This window comes from Cyprinus carpio, chromosome B22, assembly GCF_018340385.1.
Source record: "Cyprinus carpio isolate SPL01 chromosome B22, ASM1834038v1, whole genome shotgun sequence".
NCBI classification, from domain to species: Eukaryota; Metazoa; Chordata; class Actinopteri; order Cypriniformes; family Cyprinidae; genus Cyprinus; species Cyprinus carpio.
This window is the reverse complement of record NC_056618.1, coordinates 35,858,404-35,881,819: the sequence shown is the minus strand read 5'-3', so window position 1 is coordinate 35,881,819 and position 23,416 is coordinate 35,858,404. Positions and strand designations below refer to the sequence as shown.

General features: G+C 36.0%; 1 protein-coding gene and 1 long non-coding RNA gene across 2 annotated transcripts; both read right to left on the bottom strand.

The window, feature by feature from the left end:
* Positions 1-421: 421 nt before the first annotated feature.
* LOC122141439 lies at positions 422-7,579 on the bottom strand. Its single transcript, XR_006157833.1, has 3 exons — positions 7,523-7,579; positions 3,719-5,064; positions 422-1,113 (listed from the first exon to the last, which is right to left on the bottom strand). It is a non-coding gene; the product is annotated as an uncharacterized LOC122141439 (long non-coding RNA).
* A 7,901-nt stretch (positions 7,580-15,480) lies between these two features.
* LOC109069441 (NLR family CARD domain-containing protein 3-like) lies at positions 15,481-22,005 on the bottom strand. Its single transcript, XM_042749581.1, has 6 exons — positions 21,857-22,005; positions 19,916-20,047; positions 19,733-19,793; positions 19,071-19,263; positions 17,133-18,894; positions 15,481-15,661 (listed from the first exon to the last, which is right to left on the bottom strand). The coding sequence occupies exons 1-6, from the start codon at positions 21,913-21,915 to the stop codon at positions 15,481-15,483; spliced, it is 2,388 nt and encodes a 795-aa protein (XP_042605515.1). The 5' UTR covers positions 21,916-22,005.
* Between the last annotated feature and the right edge of the window lie 1,411 nt (positions 22,006-23,416).

Sequence of the window (23,416 nt, the reverse complement as noted above, 5' to 3'; positions counted from 1 at the left end):
GGACAAAACTTTAAAGTCTGCTTTTTTATAAAATATCTTGCATTTTTTTAGAAAAATATTTTTCACAAGAAAATAACACAAATAAATGCTAACACTATTGCCAAAAATTATAGACACTGTGCACATTTTGTTAATTTTCTAAGCACAAACTTAGTGTAGTGCCTCGGGGACATGACAAAATGATTACTGTACAATAGAAATTATTTTCATATTATAATCATTTTGGTGAACCACCACTTTAAAAAGTCTGAAGCACTGAAACAATACTGAATCCCAAGAATGACTCATAAACATAATTAAACCTAACCACAGCGATTTGATTTGTATGAATATTTTTTGCCTTGCAAAAAACTTGTATGGTGTTAAAAGCATTATATATTAATGTTTTATTTATATTGATACATTTATTTTAAATTAAGTGCATATTAATTGACTATATAATTGCTCACATGTAATGCATTAAGGATAACAAAGTATCAACCATATGACTTGTCATGCAGAAAAACAGGATTATGATACACACTCTCTTCTATGACTTGGCAAAGGAGGAAAAGACACACAGCGTGAACCCAAGCTCCTGTGCAGAACAATTTCACATATTCATGTTTTTCAAATCTCAGTAGTGAATACACATGACCAGTAGACATGATTAATAAATACAACATTTACCACAAGCAATAAATAAAGACAACTGACATTGACAAAATGTGAGCTTTTAAAGAAAAATGGTTTTAAACATCTGCAGATATTAAAAGGATTTAGAAGTTAGTTTTGCAATTTGCAAAGATTTTATTTACACACACATGCACACAAGTACAAGCATTACATTTATCTACTGTACACAAATCTTTCCATTACCAGAGTGCATTTGCAATAATTAAATTTAACCAGTCAAGCTGGTTCAGTCACCACTGAGACACTGTTTTGTAAAGCAGAACTTGGTCACACTTTAACTTCAGTTGTGAGTTTAGAGGTAGAGAGGAAAACTCTGCTCCTCATGAAATGGATTATCTTGTCTTTTTTATGGAGAATCCTTGTGTAGGAGAACTAGGATTGACCAGCAGCAGAGATGAACCAGGATAAACTGAAGACTACAGGTGATGCCTCAGCTCGCTTAATCAGAGAAAATATACATATTTACTATCAATGAAGGACCATGTGATATTTCAGTTTTTCTTTTTTAATAAATCTGCAAAAATGTCAACAATTCTGTTTTTCTGTCAATATGGGGTGCTGTGTGTACATTAATGAGGAAAAAAAACAATTAAATTATTTTAGCAAATGGTTGCAATATAACAAAATGTGAAAAATTTGAGGGGGTCTGAATACTTTACATACCCACTGTATAAATCTTGTTTTTCTTAAGATGAAGGAAAGTCTTGGATTTTGATCAACACGAGTAAACTTTTAAAATGATTCACACAGAATGATTTCTTGTACAGTACATATGTGACCTTGTGAATTGCTGTATAGTTCAGCTAAAAAAAAATAACCACCTGTTTTCATTACATTTGTATTATGGTCTTATGTTTCATCATTCTAACTTTTGTTTAAACAATGAAAATTGTACAATGTATTTATAGAAAATGTGTTTTATTATATTTTTACAGGATCCTCTGTTCCCAGACCCAACCATTCATCTGAATGACTGTGAAAATATGAACTCTTTGAACCACCGTTGACAGTTTCTACATGATAAATAGAAAGGACATGGCAGAGGATGATAGGTGTATTGATATTTCACTGAAATTAAATATCATTTAATTACATTTAGTCTGTTAGTCAGAATTATAGCTGATTAAATAAAAATAAATAGTGGTTAATGTTTGTTTTGGGATAGTGGTTCATGAGTCCTTTGTCCTGAACAGTTTAAATGGCCGCTTTTCTTCAGAAGAATCCTCCAGATCCTTCACTTTCTCAGGATTTCTAGCATCTTTTGCATATTTGAACTCTTTCCAGCAATGAATGTATGATTTCAGATCTACTTTTTTTTTTTTTTTTACACTGAGGACAATTGAGGGACTCATACACAACTATTTTCAAAAGGTAAACACATTTATTGATTCTCAAGAAAGCGACACAATTTATCAAGAGAGACAGGGTGTGAACTACTGTCCTTTAATTGGATGATCAGGGAAAACTACTCATTTTTTTTGCTTCTGAAGGGCAGTAAAGGTGAAAAGAATGACATATTGACTGATGTCATAACTTGGGGGAATAGTTGATTGCCTATGAAGTAAAGATGAAAATATTGGAAAAAAGTGAGAAAACGCCTAATTTTTTTGCATTAAATTGATGCAAAATCATGTAGAAATGTGTTTTAAGAGTTATTTTTTCAGTGGATGTTGTCAGCACATGTGTTCTGTGTATCTGGAATGCATTTATTGACAGCCTAACAAACCCACTGAGGATTTAGAAAAAAATTATTTTTCACATTTTTCTGATAAAAAAATAAAGGGTGCATACACTAAAATGGCCACAATTTTTTTTTTGTGATATTTCCGGAAAGCAGACCCTCCAATTATTGGTTCTTAGGGTCAAAGTTAACAGAAAAAACACAAATAAAAAGTATGGCAGACCATGTTAGGTTCAACCCATTTTATTGAGCTTTTGAGACTTTGGCTCCCCGACTAGGAGCTAATGAGTTAATTAATGAGATGCTTTGTTGTTTTGCTTTACAACGTAAATTTCACACGTGTACTTTGAATCTTTTATTATTATTATTATTATTATTAATATTATTATTATCCTTTGGGCGTGAGTTGTATAAAAAATAAAAAATAAATGTCCAAGTACCAAGTTATGTTCACACAAATCGTATTTTACATAAAAAACATATGAAAAATATATTTAAAAACTATAAATATGAAAATGTGTTAGGTCTGTAGGGTTTAGCTCAGGGGTTCTCAAGTCTGGCCCTCGAGGTTTAGCTCCAACCCTAATCAAACACACCTGAAGAAGCTAATCAAGGTCTTCAGGATTACTAGAAAGTTACTGGCAGGTGAGTTTGATCAAGATTGAAGCTGAACTTCAGGAATGTGTACCTCGAGGGACAGAGAACTTCTAGTTTAGCTGATTAGCAAAGGAAGTAACAACATTTAAAACTGTGAAAAGAACTAGCTTTTTAATATCTAATAACGGATATTTCTCCTGGTATTCTAATATTGAAGAAGAAAAAAGATGCTAATGAACAGTTAATAATCTCTGTGATGTCTGTGAACACGTGTCAGTGCTGGAGATGCAGCAAACATTCAAAGTGTTACCTTCAAGCCAACTGATGGTTTAGAAGTACTTCAGCTTTTAACAGAAGTGTTATAAACTATAAAGTCATGCAAAGCAATGCTTTAAACCTACATTTTCTTCATGTGTTCTTCATGTGTATTCATGTAACCTTTAGTTTAGTTTTGTGCCCATAGAGTGCCCATAGGATCATGTATTATTATTTATAAATGATAATCATTATTATTATCCATCAAAAATAGACTAGGCTACTATCTTCAGTGATGTAGCATGGAGAGCCACTAATGGGACGCTTCAGAAATGTGGTAACATATAAACACAAGTATTGATGAGAGTGTCCGCGATCAGCTCCGGTGTCCGTGTTAGAGACGTAAAGCAGACGTGTACAGTGTAAATAAGTGGTTATGAATAAGAGATTTATCCGTCATACAGTGTAAGCTTCACAACAGGAGTGTTTTTTAAAGAGCATAATACTCACATAATGTGCATGTCTCTGTCTCCTCGTGTCATCACAAGCCCCTACTGACAACTCCTCCTAACCACTTGAGAGACCTCTCGAGCTGTCTGGGAGAGTAAGAGTGATTCATAGCTTTAATTTGATAAATTGATTTTATGTTAAGTTTAAAAGTAGGAGTAAATTTCATGAATTCTCAGCACTTAAGACTAAGATGTCACTTTGAGAAGCTTGATAAATACGGCTCTGGTCTTCTCAGCATAAGCAGGTCGGGGCCCCTCTCCCTCCACCTAACATCTGTGTGTGGACAAGAGCCACGGGGAAAGGGGGTACCCCAAAACTAACAGGGTCTATCAGTGACACCCAGTCCTCTTATCACATCAGACATCACCTTCAAACAAAGAAGGCTTCTTTACTTTCCATTCCAGTTTTGATTTCCAGCTTAGACTTTCCAATCAGTGTCTATAACATACAACTTTATGATTTTCCCCACTGTTGCCAACTTCAGAATTGTGATTATTAGAAAATAAAGGAAAAGAATAAGGGATGCTCAAAATATTTGTACTGTTTGTTTTGCTTAACCTATTTATGTTACATTTTTCAAAAAATAAATAAATAAATAAAAATAAATCTCAATGTCATACAAATGACATACATAGACTTTCCAATCAATGTCATAAAAAAAAAATCATTGAGTAAATTGTATCATTATAGAATTGTGTCTGCACAAGTAGTGTAGTGTAGTGTAGTGCAACATTTTACACAAAGATGTTTCATCGTGTTTGGACTTGAAGTGTTCATAACATTGCCGAAAGTATTCTGGTTGTGGTTTGGAAAGTGAAAATGCACCGGTAAAACTTAAGTGACACTTTTCTAAATGTGTGTTTGGACTATGCAAATAAGTTTCACAGGAGGAAAGAAGGGAGGGTCACACAGCTCTGACAAAGCAACACCCAACGTAATCACTTGCATTTTATGCAACTTATGCACTTTATTACTTTATTACTTTTGCTTTTTCTTTAATGGTTTTTGTTTAGTAGTTGTTGATTACATTTGTTTATCTATTCTTAATACAACTAATTTTATAACTCTTGTGTCTTCCTTGTGTTGATACAGAAAGAGGCTCTACAAGTTAGGTTTCCCACCAATCTTTCTTATGTGATGTACTCATAACCACACCTTAAGAGACACGTGATCCAAAAATCATAACGTCAACAGTGACATGTACCCATCACTGCACTATTTCGCCTCCCTAAGGTGGTGAAAGCAAATTCACTACAATATCAGCATTTGTCCAGGTGACAGTCTTGTTCAGGACGTGTTGTTTTGATTCAGTTGTTTGGAGCTTGTGGAGTTTACACCGTCAAATACTGTACAATAGAGAGAAAGAGAAAATACACTAATATCTGCTTTAATACAAGATAATAAATGAAAGCATTGACTCAATAACTTACAGTAGTGTCTTCAGTTTACAGTGTGGATCCTCCAGTAGAGCAGAGAGCAGCTTCTCTCCTGAATCTCCTGGTTTATTACCACACAGATCCAGTTCTGTCGGGTGTGAGGAGTTTGATCTCAGAGCTGAAATCAGAGCAGCACAGCCTTCCTCTCCAATACTGCAGCACCTCAGCCTGCAGAGAGTGAAGAACATGAATGATCTCTGAGACTGTGTTTAAGTTTTAGGGTGAGAGTGTGTTTGTGTGTGTGTTTGTATGAGCACTACTTTTTCTATTCACCAGGATCAGTGCTATAGAGATTTTAACTTGCCAGCAGCTAAAACATTAATTTAAATGCACTCTACTCACATGATTCCTGATTGTGATGCTGAACTAGTTTATAATAGTATATAGATGATAATGTTAAAATAAGAGTAACATTATAGTATAAATATGACATATATTTTACTTGCGCTTCTTTAAAGTTCACTTAATTTGGATCGAGTTTAAATTTTATTGTAGCTCTATGTTTAATCTGACTCTAATTTTCAAGTGATCATTAAATTTAGAATGTGCTTCTAATTAGTAACTAATCACAAATATTGGTTAAAATTAATTGAGATATCTGATTATTCTGGACTTCCTATCCATTTGTAAATGTTATGGGTCTTGCTTCTGATCTCATTTCCTTCCAGCTATTTTTAGCTGTACAGAACAGCTTGTATTGCTTCTTGATGTTTGATATTGGTGTTTGTTGTGTTTTTATTTTTATGTATTATCTTAATTATGAACACACTGGTTTGTAGTGCAAGCAGTTTTAAACCGTTTACTGCGCTTTGTAATTCTTCTCATTATTTAGCTATAGCAGTTATTGAAATATATGTATAGCCCATCTCTTACTTCTGTGTTGAAGAATAAGGTGAATACTTTCAGTTATTCATTCATCAGAGACTCGTTGTCACATTTGAGTCTCACACCTGACCGGAGGTCATGGATCTCACTTTTACAAACTCTCCGATCTTAACTTAGTCAGAGGAGCAAGGTTAACTTATATCTTTAAATCGTTCGTCTACTGCTTGCTCAGAACAAAAAGTGTAGTTTGTTAGTCACTTCAGCACAACTTGCTAAATCAGTGATAGACAGAAATCAAAAGGTCTCTGATGATGTTCCTGCTGCTCCATTCATCCGTGAGCCTTTAGTCTGTTCTGTCCTGGACACAGATTTGAGGAAACATCAGCCTCCACATGATGTTGTTGTATTGATGTGTTCAGGAGAGATCAGGATAAATCAAATATAATATTTTATTTGTCAAGTAAGAATGTATCATGCTAACTACAAAATTAAACAATAAGAATCCAGTTCAGAGATAATAAATACATAACATCAGTTGCTCAAAGATGAATCTAAGAGTGAGAGGTGCAGACCTGACAGTGGAAAAAGTAGCATTTATGAATGCTGTTCCTCTTATATAAATACTCTTCAAACAGATTAAAATGTTCAAGACTTGGTGTTATTGAGTACATGTACATCTGTTATTCATGAATTGAAGAAAGATGGTGAATCTGTCATTTTTGTAATTATTTATCTGTAGGTTTAATTTAGTGTATTACAGTAACACTGTAAAGTGGCTGAAGAACTGTACAATTACAGTAAACTACAGTCAAATTGTTATTATTATTATTATTATCAATATTTAAAAACAGTTGAGTACATTTATTATTTATTTATTTATTTATTTATTTTTCAGAATTCTTTGATGAATAGAAAGATCCAGATCCCATATCATTTTTATTTTTTTTTTATTTTTTTTGAAGGGGGGGGGGGGGGATATAACAGTATTTTAACTAATTGCAAGAGCTGAAGTAATCAATACAATTCTATTGATTAATCTGTGAAATAATCTGCGATTAGTCGATCAATCGTTCTAATAATTGTTAGATTAATCGAGTATCAAAATAATCGTTTGTTGCAGCCCTATATACAAACATACATTTGTTTTGTGCACATTCAGTATAATCATTGTATTTGATCATTTACATTTTGAATTTTAAAGGAATCGTTCACCCCAAAAATATAAATTGTCATAATTTTCTTCCTGTATGTCATTCATAACCTGTATGAGCTTCTTTCTTCTGTGAAACACAAAACATGATATTTTGAATATTGTTGGCAACCAAAGTTTGGGACCATTGCTTTCCATTGTGTGGACAAAAACATTTATCTAAATATCTTCTTTTATTTTCCACAAAAAGTCATACTGTTTTAAAATGCTTTGAAGAAAAGTAAAGTGATGACAGAATTTTTTTGGGCGTGAACTATCCCTTTAACATTAAATGTTTTTGTTTGGCAGTATTTTCACACAGTTTGTTGTGTTCAATAATATAATAACACTCACTATAGTTTCTTCAGTTTACAGTGTGGATCCTTCAGTAGAGCAGAGAGCAGCTTCACTCCTGAGTCTCCTGGTGTATTCCAGCTCAGATCCAGTTCTGTCAGGTGTGAGGGTTTTGATCTCAGAGCTGAAATCAGAGCAGCACAGCCTTCCTCTCCACTACTGCAGCCACCCAGCCTGCAGAGAGTGAAGAACCTGAATGATCTCTGAGGGCTGTGTTTTAAGTTTAGGGTGAGAGTGTGTTTGTGTGTGTTTGTATGAGCAATACTTTTTCTATACCCCAGGATCAGTGCTATAGAGATTTAACTTGCCAGCACAAGCACAAGATAAGAAACTAATTGAAATGCACTCTACTCTCATGATTCCTGATACTGAACTAGTTTGTCATTTTCATTCTTCAAACGTTTGTAGAACTATACATGCAATAATGTTAAAAATATTAAGAGTAACATTACAGTATAACTATGGCATATTACTCTGGTGTTTAAGATTGTGGGGAGGTTGAGAGGCAGGTGTATTTGGAAAATAGACATCACTCTTCATTTTTTCTCACAGTGAATTAATATATAATTATAATAATTTTATTTGATAATATTTGGTAGTTTACAATGGGGCTAAAGATGGACTCATGTAAAAAATTATTAAAATTAAAATTATTACAGACAAATGAGAATCATTAAAATTACAGGCTTATATTTGAATCAAAGGTCTTGTTGAGAATGTTTTCAGTTTTGTTCAAAGTAATTAAATCAACAGATTTTCAGTAACTGAAGAATATGAAGAAGGAGGATATTTGGGGAAAAGAGATGATCACCAGTTTTTCAAGGCACTCATATTTAAAGTTATACACTCACAAAATATAAACAATTATCAGTTAATTGAGATGCGTTAAGTTCTGTAAGTTAGAGAAGCATCTCTCAAGCAGGAAGGAATCTTTCACAATATTGTCGCTTAGAATGAATATTCCTGTATTTTGTTCTAAAATCCCTTTTGCATGAACTCCAGTTAATACACAGTATACTTTTTTTATCCAAGCAGCCACCTCATGGTACACACACGATTGCGGTTGAAGGGTTTGTTTTCCGAGTGCCCATTTAACCTACCGATATTATGCAACACATACTTACTTTAGTTGAACTATTGCCCTATCAATATTGTGGACCCTTAGTCGTCATTACTGGTGGAGCCTGTAACCGCGAGTCTGTGCGCTTCAGCCGGCAGCCCTTGCCAACTCTACGTCAGCTTTTCTCTATATTTTATATATCCCTGTGGACACGTTGTATTCCATATTGATTTGTCTGAAATCTCCTGCGGACTGGTGTCTTATCCTGCTTGTACTCTCATACTGGTGTGCAGTAATGCGCGCAAGCTCTTCGCGAGTCTAGCAGTTCAACTGCAGCTGGATATATTAAAGAAAAACCCTCCAAGTGTCTGGTGTTTTGAAAAAGGACTACAGTCCAACATAGTTGGGCCCGTGAATTAGATGGCAAATGTCATTATTTTTCGGTCGTACGTATTTGATTTTCCCCCTCACGCATCCTGCCCACAGCTAGTCCCTTTGATTGGTCTTTTGTTTTTTTCCAATAAAATGTCATATCCCCTGTCTCAACTAAAACAAACAATAAAAATGTATTTTTTTTTTGGTTTGTTGTTGTTAATTATTATTTATTTATTTTATATGTTTGTATTGATTTTTCATTTATTTATTTTACCTATTTGTTGTATTTCAGTAAAATACAATCATCCTCGTAATGTGTCAGCGCCCCAAACAACTAACATTTTGGTTGGCTTGTTTGTGACATTCTGGTGACATATGAGGGATAACAAGATGGTGTACCCAGTTTACACTTTTCTGGCTATTTCAAGCACTTGAATTAATAACTCCAGTCCGCTTCTGTATAGGGCATGAGCGAATATGAGCAAAACAATTCATATCTCTGTAATGTTTTGCCAAGCACCGACGCGTCACCATGAAACCCTAAAAGTGCCACATCTAACTAACAACAAACAAACCCCCCTCCCGTCGCGTGAGCCTGTACCGCAAATCGATTTTCTGCCCAGTTCCAAGCACACAAAGTATCTTTTATTGTTCTACGTGCTGAAAATCTCCCTTGGCGTTACAATTAGGCCCGAGCCGCACGGACTCCCAATGCAGTTCCATGTTCTTATCGTAGCTGCATGGCAGCTGTTGGGTGTGAGACTCGTTCATGATTGGCGCACCGGGAACTCAGTCGAGTAGGTCTGAGCGGCTCACCACACCGTCGCGCTTCATCCGACGCTTCATCGGTGGCAGCACAATTACTGACTACTACGGGGTAAAGCATTTCTGTGTCATGCTGATAATGATTGTTCGTACGGTGTTGTTGCTGCGCGTGATGTACGTACGTAACGTGATTGTGATTGACGCTGACGTAATCTCGTAATGTTGGTGGGACAAAATTACAAACTGCAAAAAAAAAAAAAATTATAATATATATAGATATATATATATATATATATTTAAAAAAATAAATATATATATATCTATATATAATATTTTATAATATTTTTTTTTTTGGTATCAGACTCTGCAAACACCATTTATTAAGTATTGAATAAACCCTTTTCACATTTTCGTAAGTTTAAAATATTATGGCTGACCCCACGCGGTGAGTTTTTCAAGGCGAACGTTATTTAGAATGTGTCACTTTATGGTTTCCATGGTGCGCGTCATTGCTTGTCACGTGACATACCGCAGCAAGCAACAACAGAGCTGAATGAATGATGATCTGCTTTTGTCATTTTTCCTTTTTTATTCAAAAATATTCACAAATTTGTTAGATATGGCATGAAATAGCGGTGATATTCCGATTGTCCAATATATGCAAGTGGTGCCGTGTTTGTTGTTTCCACCTTTATAACTATGCGTTAGTTGAGCTGTATGCGCAATGGGCGCCGCCATCTTAGTTTGTTGCCGCAGACGCAGTTCAGAAGAATCGGATCTGTTGGATTTACAACACGTGAATTCATCCACTTTCTCCGAAAGACATAAAAGTAAGGGGCGCTGAACTGGGGAGAATAATAGAGTAAACTTTAAAGTTACTTACACAATGTGTATCTGATATGAATAAAATGTGTCTAATTATAATGGGAAAGGATTATTATTGCCTCTTCCTTTGACATCAGTGTGTATTTTACAAACTCAAAAATGTATTGTTTTTTTTTAGTACTTATATGTCTGAAAACCTAAAATAAACATTATGTGGTGGAAAACACTGAAAAGTTGTGATGACAGCTCTGAGCGCGGCCTGTCTCTGGCTCAGCGCCAGCCAACGCGCGAGAGCACATTTGGAATTTCAACGTCATGCACCGACCGGGGTGTGATCGTACACTCCAGGGGACCAGCCTAGACTGCTCACACGGGTGTGATCGTTACGTGGGGGGCGAAAGGGTTAAATTAATTGCAACAAAAATCTATCGGGCCTATATATTTTTTCCACTTTTTTTTTTCTAGAATCATCTCGCGCCCCCTGCGCCGGGGGGAGAACCAAACACCCTCTTCCTTCCCGCCACAAACTGAATAATGACTTTCCCACACCTGTCTGATGATGCGCACCTCCAAACACACTGCCGTCTGTCTTTTACTACTGGGAAAGACCTGCGCTACAAAACTCAGACGAGGGTCCTGGATTACAGCAGCATCAACCACACTCAAATCTTTCAGCACCTGCCTCAAATTTTGGATTCAAGGAAACAAATCTTCTGTTGCAGCTTCATAACTCAATAACAACAAGCGTGCAACCGGATACAGACTTCAGCGATTGCATCACGGCCCTCGGTCCGCAGGTTAGCAAAGCACCTGAAAACAGCGACTTTGAGTAGACATGCCGAAGTGTGCAGGAAACATCAAGGTCTGTGTTTGATTCCATTATCCTCAGAGACTACAGAACCAAGAGTAAAAACCAGGGGACAAGCTTTGAAATGGAGATGCCTGCATATTATAGGGCGTTAAGGAGTCATTTATAGTGAGTGGCTCCATCGATTTGTGTTTCACTCAAAGGCTTTCTTCTTTCAGAAAAGCTGAACTACATCAAAGAAAAAAAGCTTCTGAGGCCTTCCCTGGTTTAACTTGAGAGGAAACAGCACAGACATGTAAGAGCTGGAAGGAGAGTGAGACTGTAAAAGTAATTTACCATTAAAAGATGTAAAAGGTGTCACACCTGACTAGAAAAATTAGTCAAGTGTTAATTTGTCCAGTTGAGATGTAATGATAGTAGCAGGAAATTGACTTATTAGCAAAATCACAGTTAGGCTTTCAAGTACAAAACAAAAGTGTCTAAATATTAGCCAAACTAGATCATTACTGGCAAAGAATATTTAGCATAATTAAAAACAGAGAATTAGTAAAATAACCACATTGCAGCCATATGGGTGAAATCAAAAAAAAAAAAATTGCATGATGAAAATGAGGCCTTTTATGGAAAAATTAAGCACTAACTAATTGTAATTTTATAACTAATTTTACAAATAATAATAATATTAATATTGTTATTGTTTACACTAGCGTTAAAACGTCAGTAAGAATTAATAATGGTTTCTGAAAGAAGTCTCTTCTGTTCACCTAAGCTACATTTATTTGATCAAAAATACTGTAAAATTTGTAAAATATTACTATGATTTCAAACAGCTGTAAATCATTTTTTGCTGATACCAAACTTTTGAAATGTAGGGATTTTTTTTTTCCACTTTGGGAACCACTGATCTAGACAATAAGTGTTATTTCGTGACATCTGTAGCCACGATTTATCCCTGAATTGGACAGGCTGTGTATGAGTGAAATCAAGGCAATCTGTGGTCTAATTTCAACGACTTGGCTATAGCCCTATTTTTGCACCAGCTAGTCTAAAACTGTTTACATTTACAGCTTGTGGGATGCATGACATCATAACAACCAAGTAATTTTTTGGCAAGTTTTAATTTGCATTTTTTTTGCTGTCACACATTACATTTCCTGATTAGATTTTTTTTACTTGTTAAATCAAATATGCAATTACATATCCCAACCTGTAGATGGCAATTTGCCCTACTGAGGACATGGCCACTGCCAACGCAGAGGACTTGGAAGTTGGTAGAGAATTCAGCCAGATCTCGCGATAAACAATACCGCCGGCGCCATGAGCTTTTTTTGAAGAGCAAAATGTGATCAAAAGCCGCAGGAGGAGAAGGACGCGTGAGCAACAACGCTGACAATCAACAGACAGACAACAGAAATAAGGACATTTTTAGTTTTTTTTTTTTTTTCTTGTAAGTATCTGTGTTATCTCTTTGACATGTTGCCATTCTACATTTGATATCTTGTAGGGACCATGAAATTATAGCAGATAGCAGGGTAGAGTAAGCCATTCTGTGGTTATCTCAAAGGCAAGGGATTTGGTTCAAAAGCACTTTGTGTTATGTTGTGTTATGTTATGTTATGTTAAGTCTCTTCATATCCCGATGGCAATCACAAAGATACATGGTCTAAATGATTTATATCGACCTGTGGAAGGCATAAAATGTTGTACCAGTCATATTCCTCGGTCAACTTTATGCATTTACATACCTCTGAACACCCTGAAATAAGTGCAATGTGAGAGATTAATAATTCACAGAAATTATTAGACGCAAATAGTAGAGTCTTTCGGCTTCTGGCAGTTTGTTCCATACAAAAACTGAATCCTCATTCTCCAAATGTAGTTTTGTCACTGGGGACAGAAAGCAGAGCTGAGAGGCCCTGAAACTTTCAGTGCTTATAAATCTAGCATATTATGTTGTAAAGTACATGCTTTTTACAGACAGGAAGTCAGTATAAATACCTCAGAACTGGAGGTGATGTGATCCACGTTCTTGATTTAAAATGCACTATAAGTTTTATTGATAATTATACAGTGAACAAAGCACAGCAATAAATATGCAGAACAAAACACCATATTCAACACCACACAAGGATCAGGAATAAAAGTAGCTAGACCAGTTTTCTTGTTGTTATGCACAGTGTTGACTAATTCTGTTTTTGTGTGTGTGTGTATTGTTTAGTACAGATATGGCTCAGTGGAGAGACTGGCTTAAAACTGAGGTCAGTATTTGTTACCAATTGTTAACCTTTTTTTATGTTTTATGGGTTTTGCAAAACAACTTTCTTATGTCTACTTTAACATGAAGGAGGGTGGTACACTGCAGAAGACCACTCTGTTCTCGGTCATTACAGGTATGTGTGTGTGTTTGCATGTAAATCATTGCTCAGAGAGCTTATGTCTGTCTTTAGGCTTAACGATTTAATGTCTTTCCTTTATGACATCAGTCTGTATTGATATAAATATGTTTTCCAAATCTGTATATACTGAGACTATATATGTCAGCTCTATATTACCAAGGCCTATCATCAAAGAAAAATAGAAAGACACTCTGTCGCAATTGATATAATTAAAGTAAAACATGATGATGTCCAAAAGCCTTTTATCGTGGCTTATTTTTTTTCTTTCTTGGCAGATGCCGTGATGACCAACTTCCAAACGAAACTGAAGTAGAAATTAGAATTGAGGAAGATAATTCACACTCCGCTTCGCGTCGTGGCCGCATCACCACCTTGGGTGTGCATTATTTTTCTAATAATTCAACGGCCCGTCATCAATTATTCTGCTTATACTACGGTTACCACACCTCAAGACATCGATCCAATGATTTATTTAAAGGGAATCGTCCGGTTTTTGTACTTAAATCACTATTGTGAGTCAGGGCCGGCGCTCACTCTGACTCTCCCGCCCCCTCACCCAAGGCATGAGAGGTGAAAATAGATTTTAATTGAAATGAATGAAATATAATGGAATATAATTCAATTATTCCTTACTTGGACTCTAAAAATTACCTCAACCTAGCACCAGCAAGCTTGTTAGCTAGACAGTTAGCATCAGCTAACAATATTTACTTATTTTCAGAATGGGTTATGAAGAAACATTCTTATCTGTCTACTCGGCTAGTTAATCCAAACAATATAAAAATGTATACTGTTGATAAACAATATAAAAACAGACGTCACATAGGGCTAAATGTGTAGCATTTTAATAAAACTGGTGACGATCCATTCTGTGATATTCCTTGTCAACTCGACCCAAGCCTGATTGACTATGATTTTGGATACCGACTGTAATTGTTGGTTGTTAACTTGTACATATCTCTTGTAAATATTTTGTAAATCATTTTGGTTAAGTTAAGGGGTATAAGGGATTAGACGCCATTTTATTTTGAAGTCACTTTTCACTTTGTTTTGGTTTAGGGAGTCCGGTAAGTTGAAACTGTATTTTCTTTTTTTTCTTTTTTTTAATTTTGATTTAGGAAGTGTAGAGGGTTTAAAAAAGAGAATTTTTGTTTGTTATTTTGGCCTTGTCTGCCCCGACGCTAAACCCCAACTTGTTAATAAATTCTTATTCAACATCTCTCTGGTTCTGAGACTCTCTTCCTTTTCCTGTTTACGGCTGACCCCTAGCGGTTCGTAACAATGAGTTATATATTTATTCTGTATTATTTTAATGTTTTTGTTTTTGTTTTGTTTTTTTGACCTAAAAATGTGTCTTGTGTGTGTGTGTGTGTGCTCAGTGGCTCATTCAGTTCTTTGTGTGAGTGAATGTTTTTATTTGACAAAAATTAAAAATAAAAACCTCACTGTTATTTCCTCATTCAGTGGTTTGTACATGGGTTTGTGTGTATTTCCCATTCATTTCCTATGGGTGTCCATTTTTGTCCACAAAGGACAAATCAAGGAGTTGTTTTTTTTTTTGTTTTTTGTTTTTGGGTTGGTTTTTGCCCAAATTTGTCTCAATGCTTGAGAGTTTAAAAGGGTCTGAACTGAGGGTGAGAAGGCAGAAAACAAATCCACTTCTATAGACACACATCTGAGTTTTTACTTTTTTACTCCAAACCTTACAGTTACTGAGATGTGATGGGACTCACTGTAGTTTCTGTAGTTTACAATGTGGATCCTCCAGTAGAGCAGAGAGCAGTGTCACTCCTGAATCTCCTGGTTTATTATTGTTCAGATTCAGTTGTTCTGTCAGGTGTGAGGGGTTTGATCTCAGAGCTGAACTCAGAGCAGCACAGCCTTTCTGTGTAATACAACAGTAGGAGAGACTGCAGAGAATATACAGAAGATTAAAAATGAGTTATTAGAGCTTGAATCATGTGTCCAATATAATTGCTGAAAAACACAGATGTAATAACATATTATAGATATCAATTATTAAACCAGACACAGAGAGTGACTCAGAGTCAAGTCCCATTTAAATAGACTTCAGACTCAAACTGAAATTACTTCAGATTTCACCCAACAAACAGAACAAAAATATTCCCAAACTACTGGAGTCTTAGCCTTAAATACTGAAGAAGATTTTGTATTTTATTTGTATTCAGTCTGCTTATAGTGGAGCTGTACAGACCGAGTACATTGTGATCATTTGTTTTCCTGATTTAATACTGAAAACAGAAAAAATAGGATTCTATATATAAAGAAAAAAAGAATAGAAATAGATGGATAGAAAATGAGAAAGCAGCACCTTTTTCATTATATATGTACACAAAGAATTTGCCTTGATTTTTTCCATATATTTTTTCAGGATAGAAAATGGTTAATATTTGATCTCCACATGTAGGTGGACATGAAACACATCTTTCTGCTGATTGGTCAATCAAAGATCAACTCGTGCTGTACAAACACTTGTTAATAAAGGTTACAAGTTAGTCAAGATTACAATAAATGTCCAGCTGGAGTCTCACTTGATGCCAAATGAGTCCTTACTCCTGGAAAGTTGTGTAAACTGTTAATGTTGTATATACATATTTGTAGGACGTTGTGTAAACTGTTAGTGTTGTATAGGTTATTTTTTTCATTCATCAGATGATTTGAGGCTCAGTCTTATTGACCAGACAATAGTTTACTAATTCAAGAAAGTACTGAATGTTGTCAAATTAAACATGGTTAATGTTATTGAAGACTTTCTGCACATGTATATCTGATGTACAAACAAAGTGTCATGAAATTATACAAGCTATCCCTTATCCATGTTAATATATTTATATTTTTTTAAACACATTTTTCTGAAAAAAAAAAAATAAAGAGTAAAAAGGCAGCACCATAAATGTCTGTCACATGATTACATGCATCTGTTGTTTCTCGAGTGGCTTTGAGTAAAGATCTTTTACTTTTTCCTCAGTTTTACTAAGAAACATTTTGTCTAATAATTTAATTTAATTAAAAAAGGATTATTATACTTATGAATTATTAGATTGAAATTGAATTATTTTCATTTATCCCAACAAACCTGAATGCAACTTTTAAGTGATTGATGATGATCTCAATCCAATATTTGTAAAATCAGAGTCACAACCCTGTTCCTGAAGGAACCTCAACTTTGCACAGTTTTGGATGAATCTCTCTTATCAAACACACTTGATTCAACTTCATCAGATCATTAGTAGAGCCATCTGTGATCTGAGCTGAGTGTGTCAAATAAGAAAGACCTCAAAATACAGAAACAGTGTAGAGAAACACAGACCTACTGTATAAAATAAAGTCAATAAAACAGAGACACTGTAAAATACTCACTCAATCTTTCTAGATGCTTTGATCACTGGCAGCAGCCTCAGAAGACATTCTTCTGATGGATAATATTTCCACAGATTAAACTCATCCAGCTCTTCATCTGAGTTCAACAGCACAAACACCAGAGCTGACCACTGAGCAGCAGACAGAGAGACTCCAGAGAGACGACGGTTACCTCTTCTGTTCAGGTATGTTTGTAATTCCTGCTCTAGTGAACGATCATTCAGTTCATTCAGACAGTGAAATAGATTGATGGATTTCTCTGGAGAGGGATTCTCCCTGATCTTCTGTTTGATGTATGCAGCTGTTTCCTGATTGATATCAGAGCTGCTTACTGTCTTTCTCAGGAGGCCTTGTAAGAGAGTCTGATTAGACTCTAGTGAGAGACCGAGAAGGAACCGGAGGAAAAGATCCCAGCGTCCGTTCTCACTCTGTAAGGCCTTGTCCACTTCTCTCTTCAGTAAACTGCTCATTGGTGACCTGAGCACATTCTTCAGTCCTGTGTTTTGTTCAGAAAAGGACAGCAGCTTGAATAAAGCAGCAAGAAACTCCTGAATACTCAGATGAACAAAGCTGAACACCTTCCCCAGCTGCAGTCCAAACTCCTCTCTGAAGATCTGGGTACAAACTCCTGAGTACACGGACACTTCTCTGACATCAATGCCGCTCTCTTTCAGGTCCTTCTCATAGAAGATCAGGTTCCCTTTTTCCAGCTGTTCAAAAGCCAGTTTTCCTAGAGACAGAATAGTCTTTCTAGCCTGACCAGGATTGATTTCGTATTTTCCGTCATACTTCTGTGTCTTCAGTTTGGTCTGAAAGATCAGGAAGTGTGTGAACATCTGTGTGAGAGTCTTGGGGATCTCTGCACTCTCTGCTTTACCCATCATCCTCTCCAGAACAGCGGCTGAAATCCAGCAGAAGACGATGTGACACATGATGAACAGACTTCTTGATGATCGGATGTGTGTGACGATTCTATCAGCCAGACTCGGATCATTTATTCTCTTCCTGAAATATTCCTCCTTCTGAGGGTCGTTGAATCCTCGTACCTCTGTGACCTGGTGGACACACTCAGGAGGGATCTGATTGGCTGCTGCTGGTCGAGAGGTGATCCAGAGGAGAGCAGAAGGAAGTAGGTTCCCCTTGATGAGGTTGGTCAGCAGCACATCCACTGAAGCTGATTCTGTCACATCAGACAAGCTCCGATTGTTTTGGAAATCTAGACGCAGTCGACACTCATCCAGACCATCAAATATGAACATGACTTTGTAGTTCTCATAATCTGCTGACTTTAATTCTTTGGTTTCTGTGTGAAGGTGGTTTAGAAGATCCACAAGACTGAGATGTTTTTTCTGTATCAAGTTCAGCTCCCTGAAAGGAAGTGGAAATATGAAATGAACGTCCTGATTGGCTTTTCCTTCAGTCCAGTCCAGAATGAACTTCTGCACAGAGACTGTTTTTCCAGTTCCAGCGACTCCTTTAGTCAGCACAGTTCTGATGGGTTTGTCTTGTCCAGGTGAGGGTTTAAAGATGTCATTGCAGTTGATTGGTGTCTCCTGTGTCTCTGGTCTCCTGGACACTGTCTCAATCTGTCTCACCTCATGTTCATTATTGACCTCTCCACTGCCTCCCTCTGTGATGTAGAGCTCTGTGTAGATCTCATTCAGACGTGTTGAGTCTCCATGATTGGACAGTCCTTCACTGATTCTCTGATATTTATCCTGTAGTCTGGATCTGAGTTTTTGTTGATACACAGGTTTCAGTTCTGAACAAAGGAAATAATTGTTGTTACTGGCAGCAGAGCAATATGTTAGAAATGTATTTTTACGTTTGATATGTTAGATATTAGATTGTGTCGTGACATTCAGGAACTTTAGTGACTGAAGACAGAAGGTTGATAATAAAAACACAGGCTATAATCTGCTGATCCAGAGCTCTTACTGGTCTGTAGTGTGTTAGCGAGGTCTGTCTGGTTCATCTTCCTCAGGATGAGCAGTGTGATCTTCAGAAGCCCCTCTCTGACTCTGCTATGACCCTCATCATCATAACCGTCTCTTTCAGAGCATTTTGGGTAATCTGGACTCAGTAGTCTCTTAAAGCTTTTTAACTCAGAGATGATTTTGTGCTCAATCTCCTGAAATCATAGTAAATATTCAAACAATAAACCTGCATTCAGTCACAGAGAAGGTGAACCAAAGGATCAATACACAAGAGTTAAAGCATGAATACTAATAAACATCACTGAATTATATCAGACCTGCTAATAACTTCCACTGTATGCAAAAACATCAGCGTCTACAGATACTGAGGTTAAAAGAGAGAGTTTGGACTGGATTGGCTGTTTGTTAGATTGATGTTCATCTTTGTGCAGCAGTCAGGTTACATATGGATTCATCTTCTCTACTTTAGTGGACATTGATCTGCTTTATAGTGGCCTACAACTTATCTTACGTGTGTGTAGGAAAGTAAATATGATTATTACAGAGAGGATTTCACAGATTTATCCATTTCTTAATACTTTTAATACTTTTATTTAATACTTTTGTTGACACACACACACACACACACACACACACACACACACACACACACACAAAACCAACCTTGAAAATGGAGTCTAAGTTCTTCTTTGCTGTATGTGATTGCGGTCCTTTATGTTTTTGACTGTAGTTAAACAATTATTGAATACTTTTGTAAACATGTAGTAATGTATTTAAAACGCATCAGTAAATTAATGAATATCATAAATATTGTATATATTTCTTATACTGTAAACTAAACAACACCTCAGATCAGCAGATGTGTCTCCCGAGCTGAACTGCATTGGATGATCCATTGACCAGTCACTCTTCATGGACACACAGCTGGGGTTCAGGAGACTCATTCTGCCACAGACTGAAATATAACAGCAATACAAACTGTTTCTGAAAATCTCACTCTGCTCTGACAGAAACACCTTCCTGTTTCAACCTCCCTTCAATGTTCATCTTTCACTTGAGGAGTCTGTTGTTACTTGAGAGTTAAAGAGATTAAAGTATTATTTTTCTATGAATAAAAGGAATCTGCCCCATGTGCTCTTTTCATTCATATTTTATAGAAATAAAATGGACCATACACACATATAGATAAAGACACAGAAACATCCAGCAGCAACAGAAACACCTGGTGACAAATATCCATAAACACACCACACCTACAGTAAATATGACACTCATAATATCTCACCTGGACTCAACAGAATAGTCTTCCTCTCTGCAGAGATCTGAAAAATCCAGCTGGTTTTTCCTCACAGACACATCCATGTGTTCAGATAAATCTGATTCACGTCCCTGAATCTGACTATAAATTAAAATGCTATTGTAGTGTGCATTTATTGTTTCTGAGCATTAAAAATGTGTAACATTTATTTGGAGAGATGTTTGTGTGTGTTTTTGTTCAGTAAATGTTTAAGATTTATTCATTTTTATGAGGATTTTACAAGCATGAAACCCAATTCACGTACACACAAAAAAAATTCATGTGCATGAAAAAAAATATATTTTCACAAAAAGCAATTCACATGCGCAAAATAAAATTTATATATTCATAAAATACATTTCACAAATGCAAAACACAATTCGTAGATATACAACTGTGCACAAAAACCTTTGAATGTTTAAAATGTACGAGTGTCTGAATGTACAAATCGTCATTTACTACGAATCCACTCGGATTTGTGTGTGTGTGTTTTTGAGACTTTCCTGGCAGAGCTCTCTTCCCCACGTGGGTCTGTCGTACTCTTTAGCCAATCAGATGCGAGCTTACCATTCACACCAATCATATCATAAGCCACCGAGAGTGCATTCAGAAGCTCGCAGGCAATCAGGGAGACGTCAAGAGAGAAGCCCATAGAAGCCCTGGCGTTACATTTTAAAATACTATACAAAATAATTAATCAGAATACTTACTCCTGCTCACTCACGCCAAAGAACTCCCCGCTCAAGCTCGCCGTCTCTGCAAGATTAACGATGGCAGTTTGCACGCACAGCTACTAGAAGATTTACATCTGTCAGACAGGTTGCTGACGTCATCAAGCTTAGTTTGAGTCTGCACGTCAGAAAAGGAAGTGCTAAAAATCTCTAAAAATGGGCTTCACTTGTCTCAACTGAGTTCCAATTGGGTCGCTGTGTCCATTTCTTTTACTGTCTATGGGATTACTGATGTAAAGGCTTAATTTCCATTCTAATTAATCCATATTGCGCAAAAGGTGCGCAGAATCGTGCTCCTTGAATGCACTCTCGGTGGCTTATGATATGATTGGTTGAATGGTAAGCTCGCATCTGATTGGCTAAAGAGTACCACAGACCCACGTGGGAAGAGAGAGAGCTCTGCCAGGAAAGTCTCAAAAACACACACACACAAATCCGAGTGGATTCGTAGTAAATGACGATTTTGTACATTCAGACACTTGTACATTTTAAACATTCAAAGGTTTTTGTGCACAGTTGTATATCTACGAATTGTGTTTTGCATTTGTGAAATGTATTTTATGAATATATAATTTTATTTTGCGCATGTGAATTGCTTTTTGTGAATATATATTTTTTTTTTCACGCACGTGAATTTTTTTTGTGTGTACGTGAATTAGGTTTCATGCATGTGAAATTGACTACGCATGTGTGAATCGTGTTTTTTGCGTGAATTATATTTGAGACTAATCAGTCTCCATACATTTCAGGTTTTCTCACCTCTTGACTGTCTTTATCTGTGTGTCATGTTCTTCAGAGAGATTCATTCTGGAGGCCATGGTTTCATCTAAAAGCAGATCCAGATGTTGATCACAGAGTCAGTTATGAATCATCTCAGTTAATTTTCTCAAATCCGATTATTCACAAACAGCAAAACACATTCAGACAAGCACTGTGTTAAAATGAAAGTAAAAGTGTAATCTGACGATTTACAGACTGTGTTTTATCTCCTAATGTCATTTAAACTACTTTCAAAATATCTGACACTGCTTATTGTTGTACTACACTTTAAATCTGTCAGGATTGATTTTGGCTATCAAAGATGATTGATAAATCGTGTTACTCACTGTGTTTTTCTCTCTTAATGTAGATTACTTCCTCATACGACAAAACAGACCCCGATGTAATAGTTTCACTTTCATGAGTCACCTGACGAGGAGGAGTTTAAGTGTCCAAAACAAAACATAAAGGTTTTTTTCCCCTTAATATTGAATTTCATTCTTTATTATTTAAAGTTATATAACCCCTGAATGTATTTTCCTCACAGTCTGTACTCTGAGTGTTGTTTATATGAAGGTAGTCTCTCGTAGCTGAAGACTGAAGGTCTGGAATCTATGGCAGCTTTTCATTAGCCAAGGCCCGCCCATGAAGCTGTTTTACCGACATGTCCAACAACCAATCACAGTTCGTTTCATTTATCGTCACATTTAGGGGCGTGGAAATGTCGCCATAATAACAGACCGGTGTGTAAAACTCTCGGACGTATTTTAAAGATTCTATGCCGGGAACTTTAAATATTTCATATACTTTTGAGAATACAGCGTGTAGTTGATCCTGATAAGCGCTCGTCACAGTTGTAAACACGACGGCTTTCTTCTAACATGAAGGTTTCGCGTGTTGTTGTTGATGATGATAGGTGGTCGTAGTTGTTGTAAACACGACGGCTCTACCCGGAAATCCTGTATAATATTACAACAGGGGCAACAAGTTCAAGCTCAAAAACCTTTTTTTCGGCGACTGTGAAAAAAAAAGTATTTATTTTATTATTTTATTTTTTTAAATTAACAATATCAAAATTACATGTATAAGACAAACATTTGTATACAAATACAGATTTATATAAAAATATTAAAGCGCTTACAAACCTTTCACCGTTTTTAATTGCTATTTGTTTCATAGAAAATCGTTATAGTATCAATATAATGCTCCATTTCAATTCCTAAAATAAAAAAAAACAGTTTTTTTTGCATGAGAACTTGCATTTGTGAATATGAAATTTTGCATGTAAAAATTCCTTCCTAATCATGTAAATGTGACTGTGTTTTTCTGTGGTTGTTCTCCAACATACCAAATAACACATATTTCCATAACAAAACAAAATGATTATCAATATTTTGCACAATAAAATCACATACATTTTGCCAAAATAGTTTTACAAAAGTGCAATGCCAAAACAGATGTACCACAGTTTCAGGGTAACTGACACAAAAGAGCAACTAAATCAATATCAGATTTAAATTTTTACCAAATAATGTTTGGCTGGGTAAATCCTGTGTATAA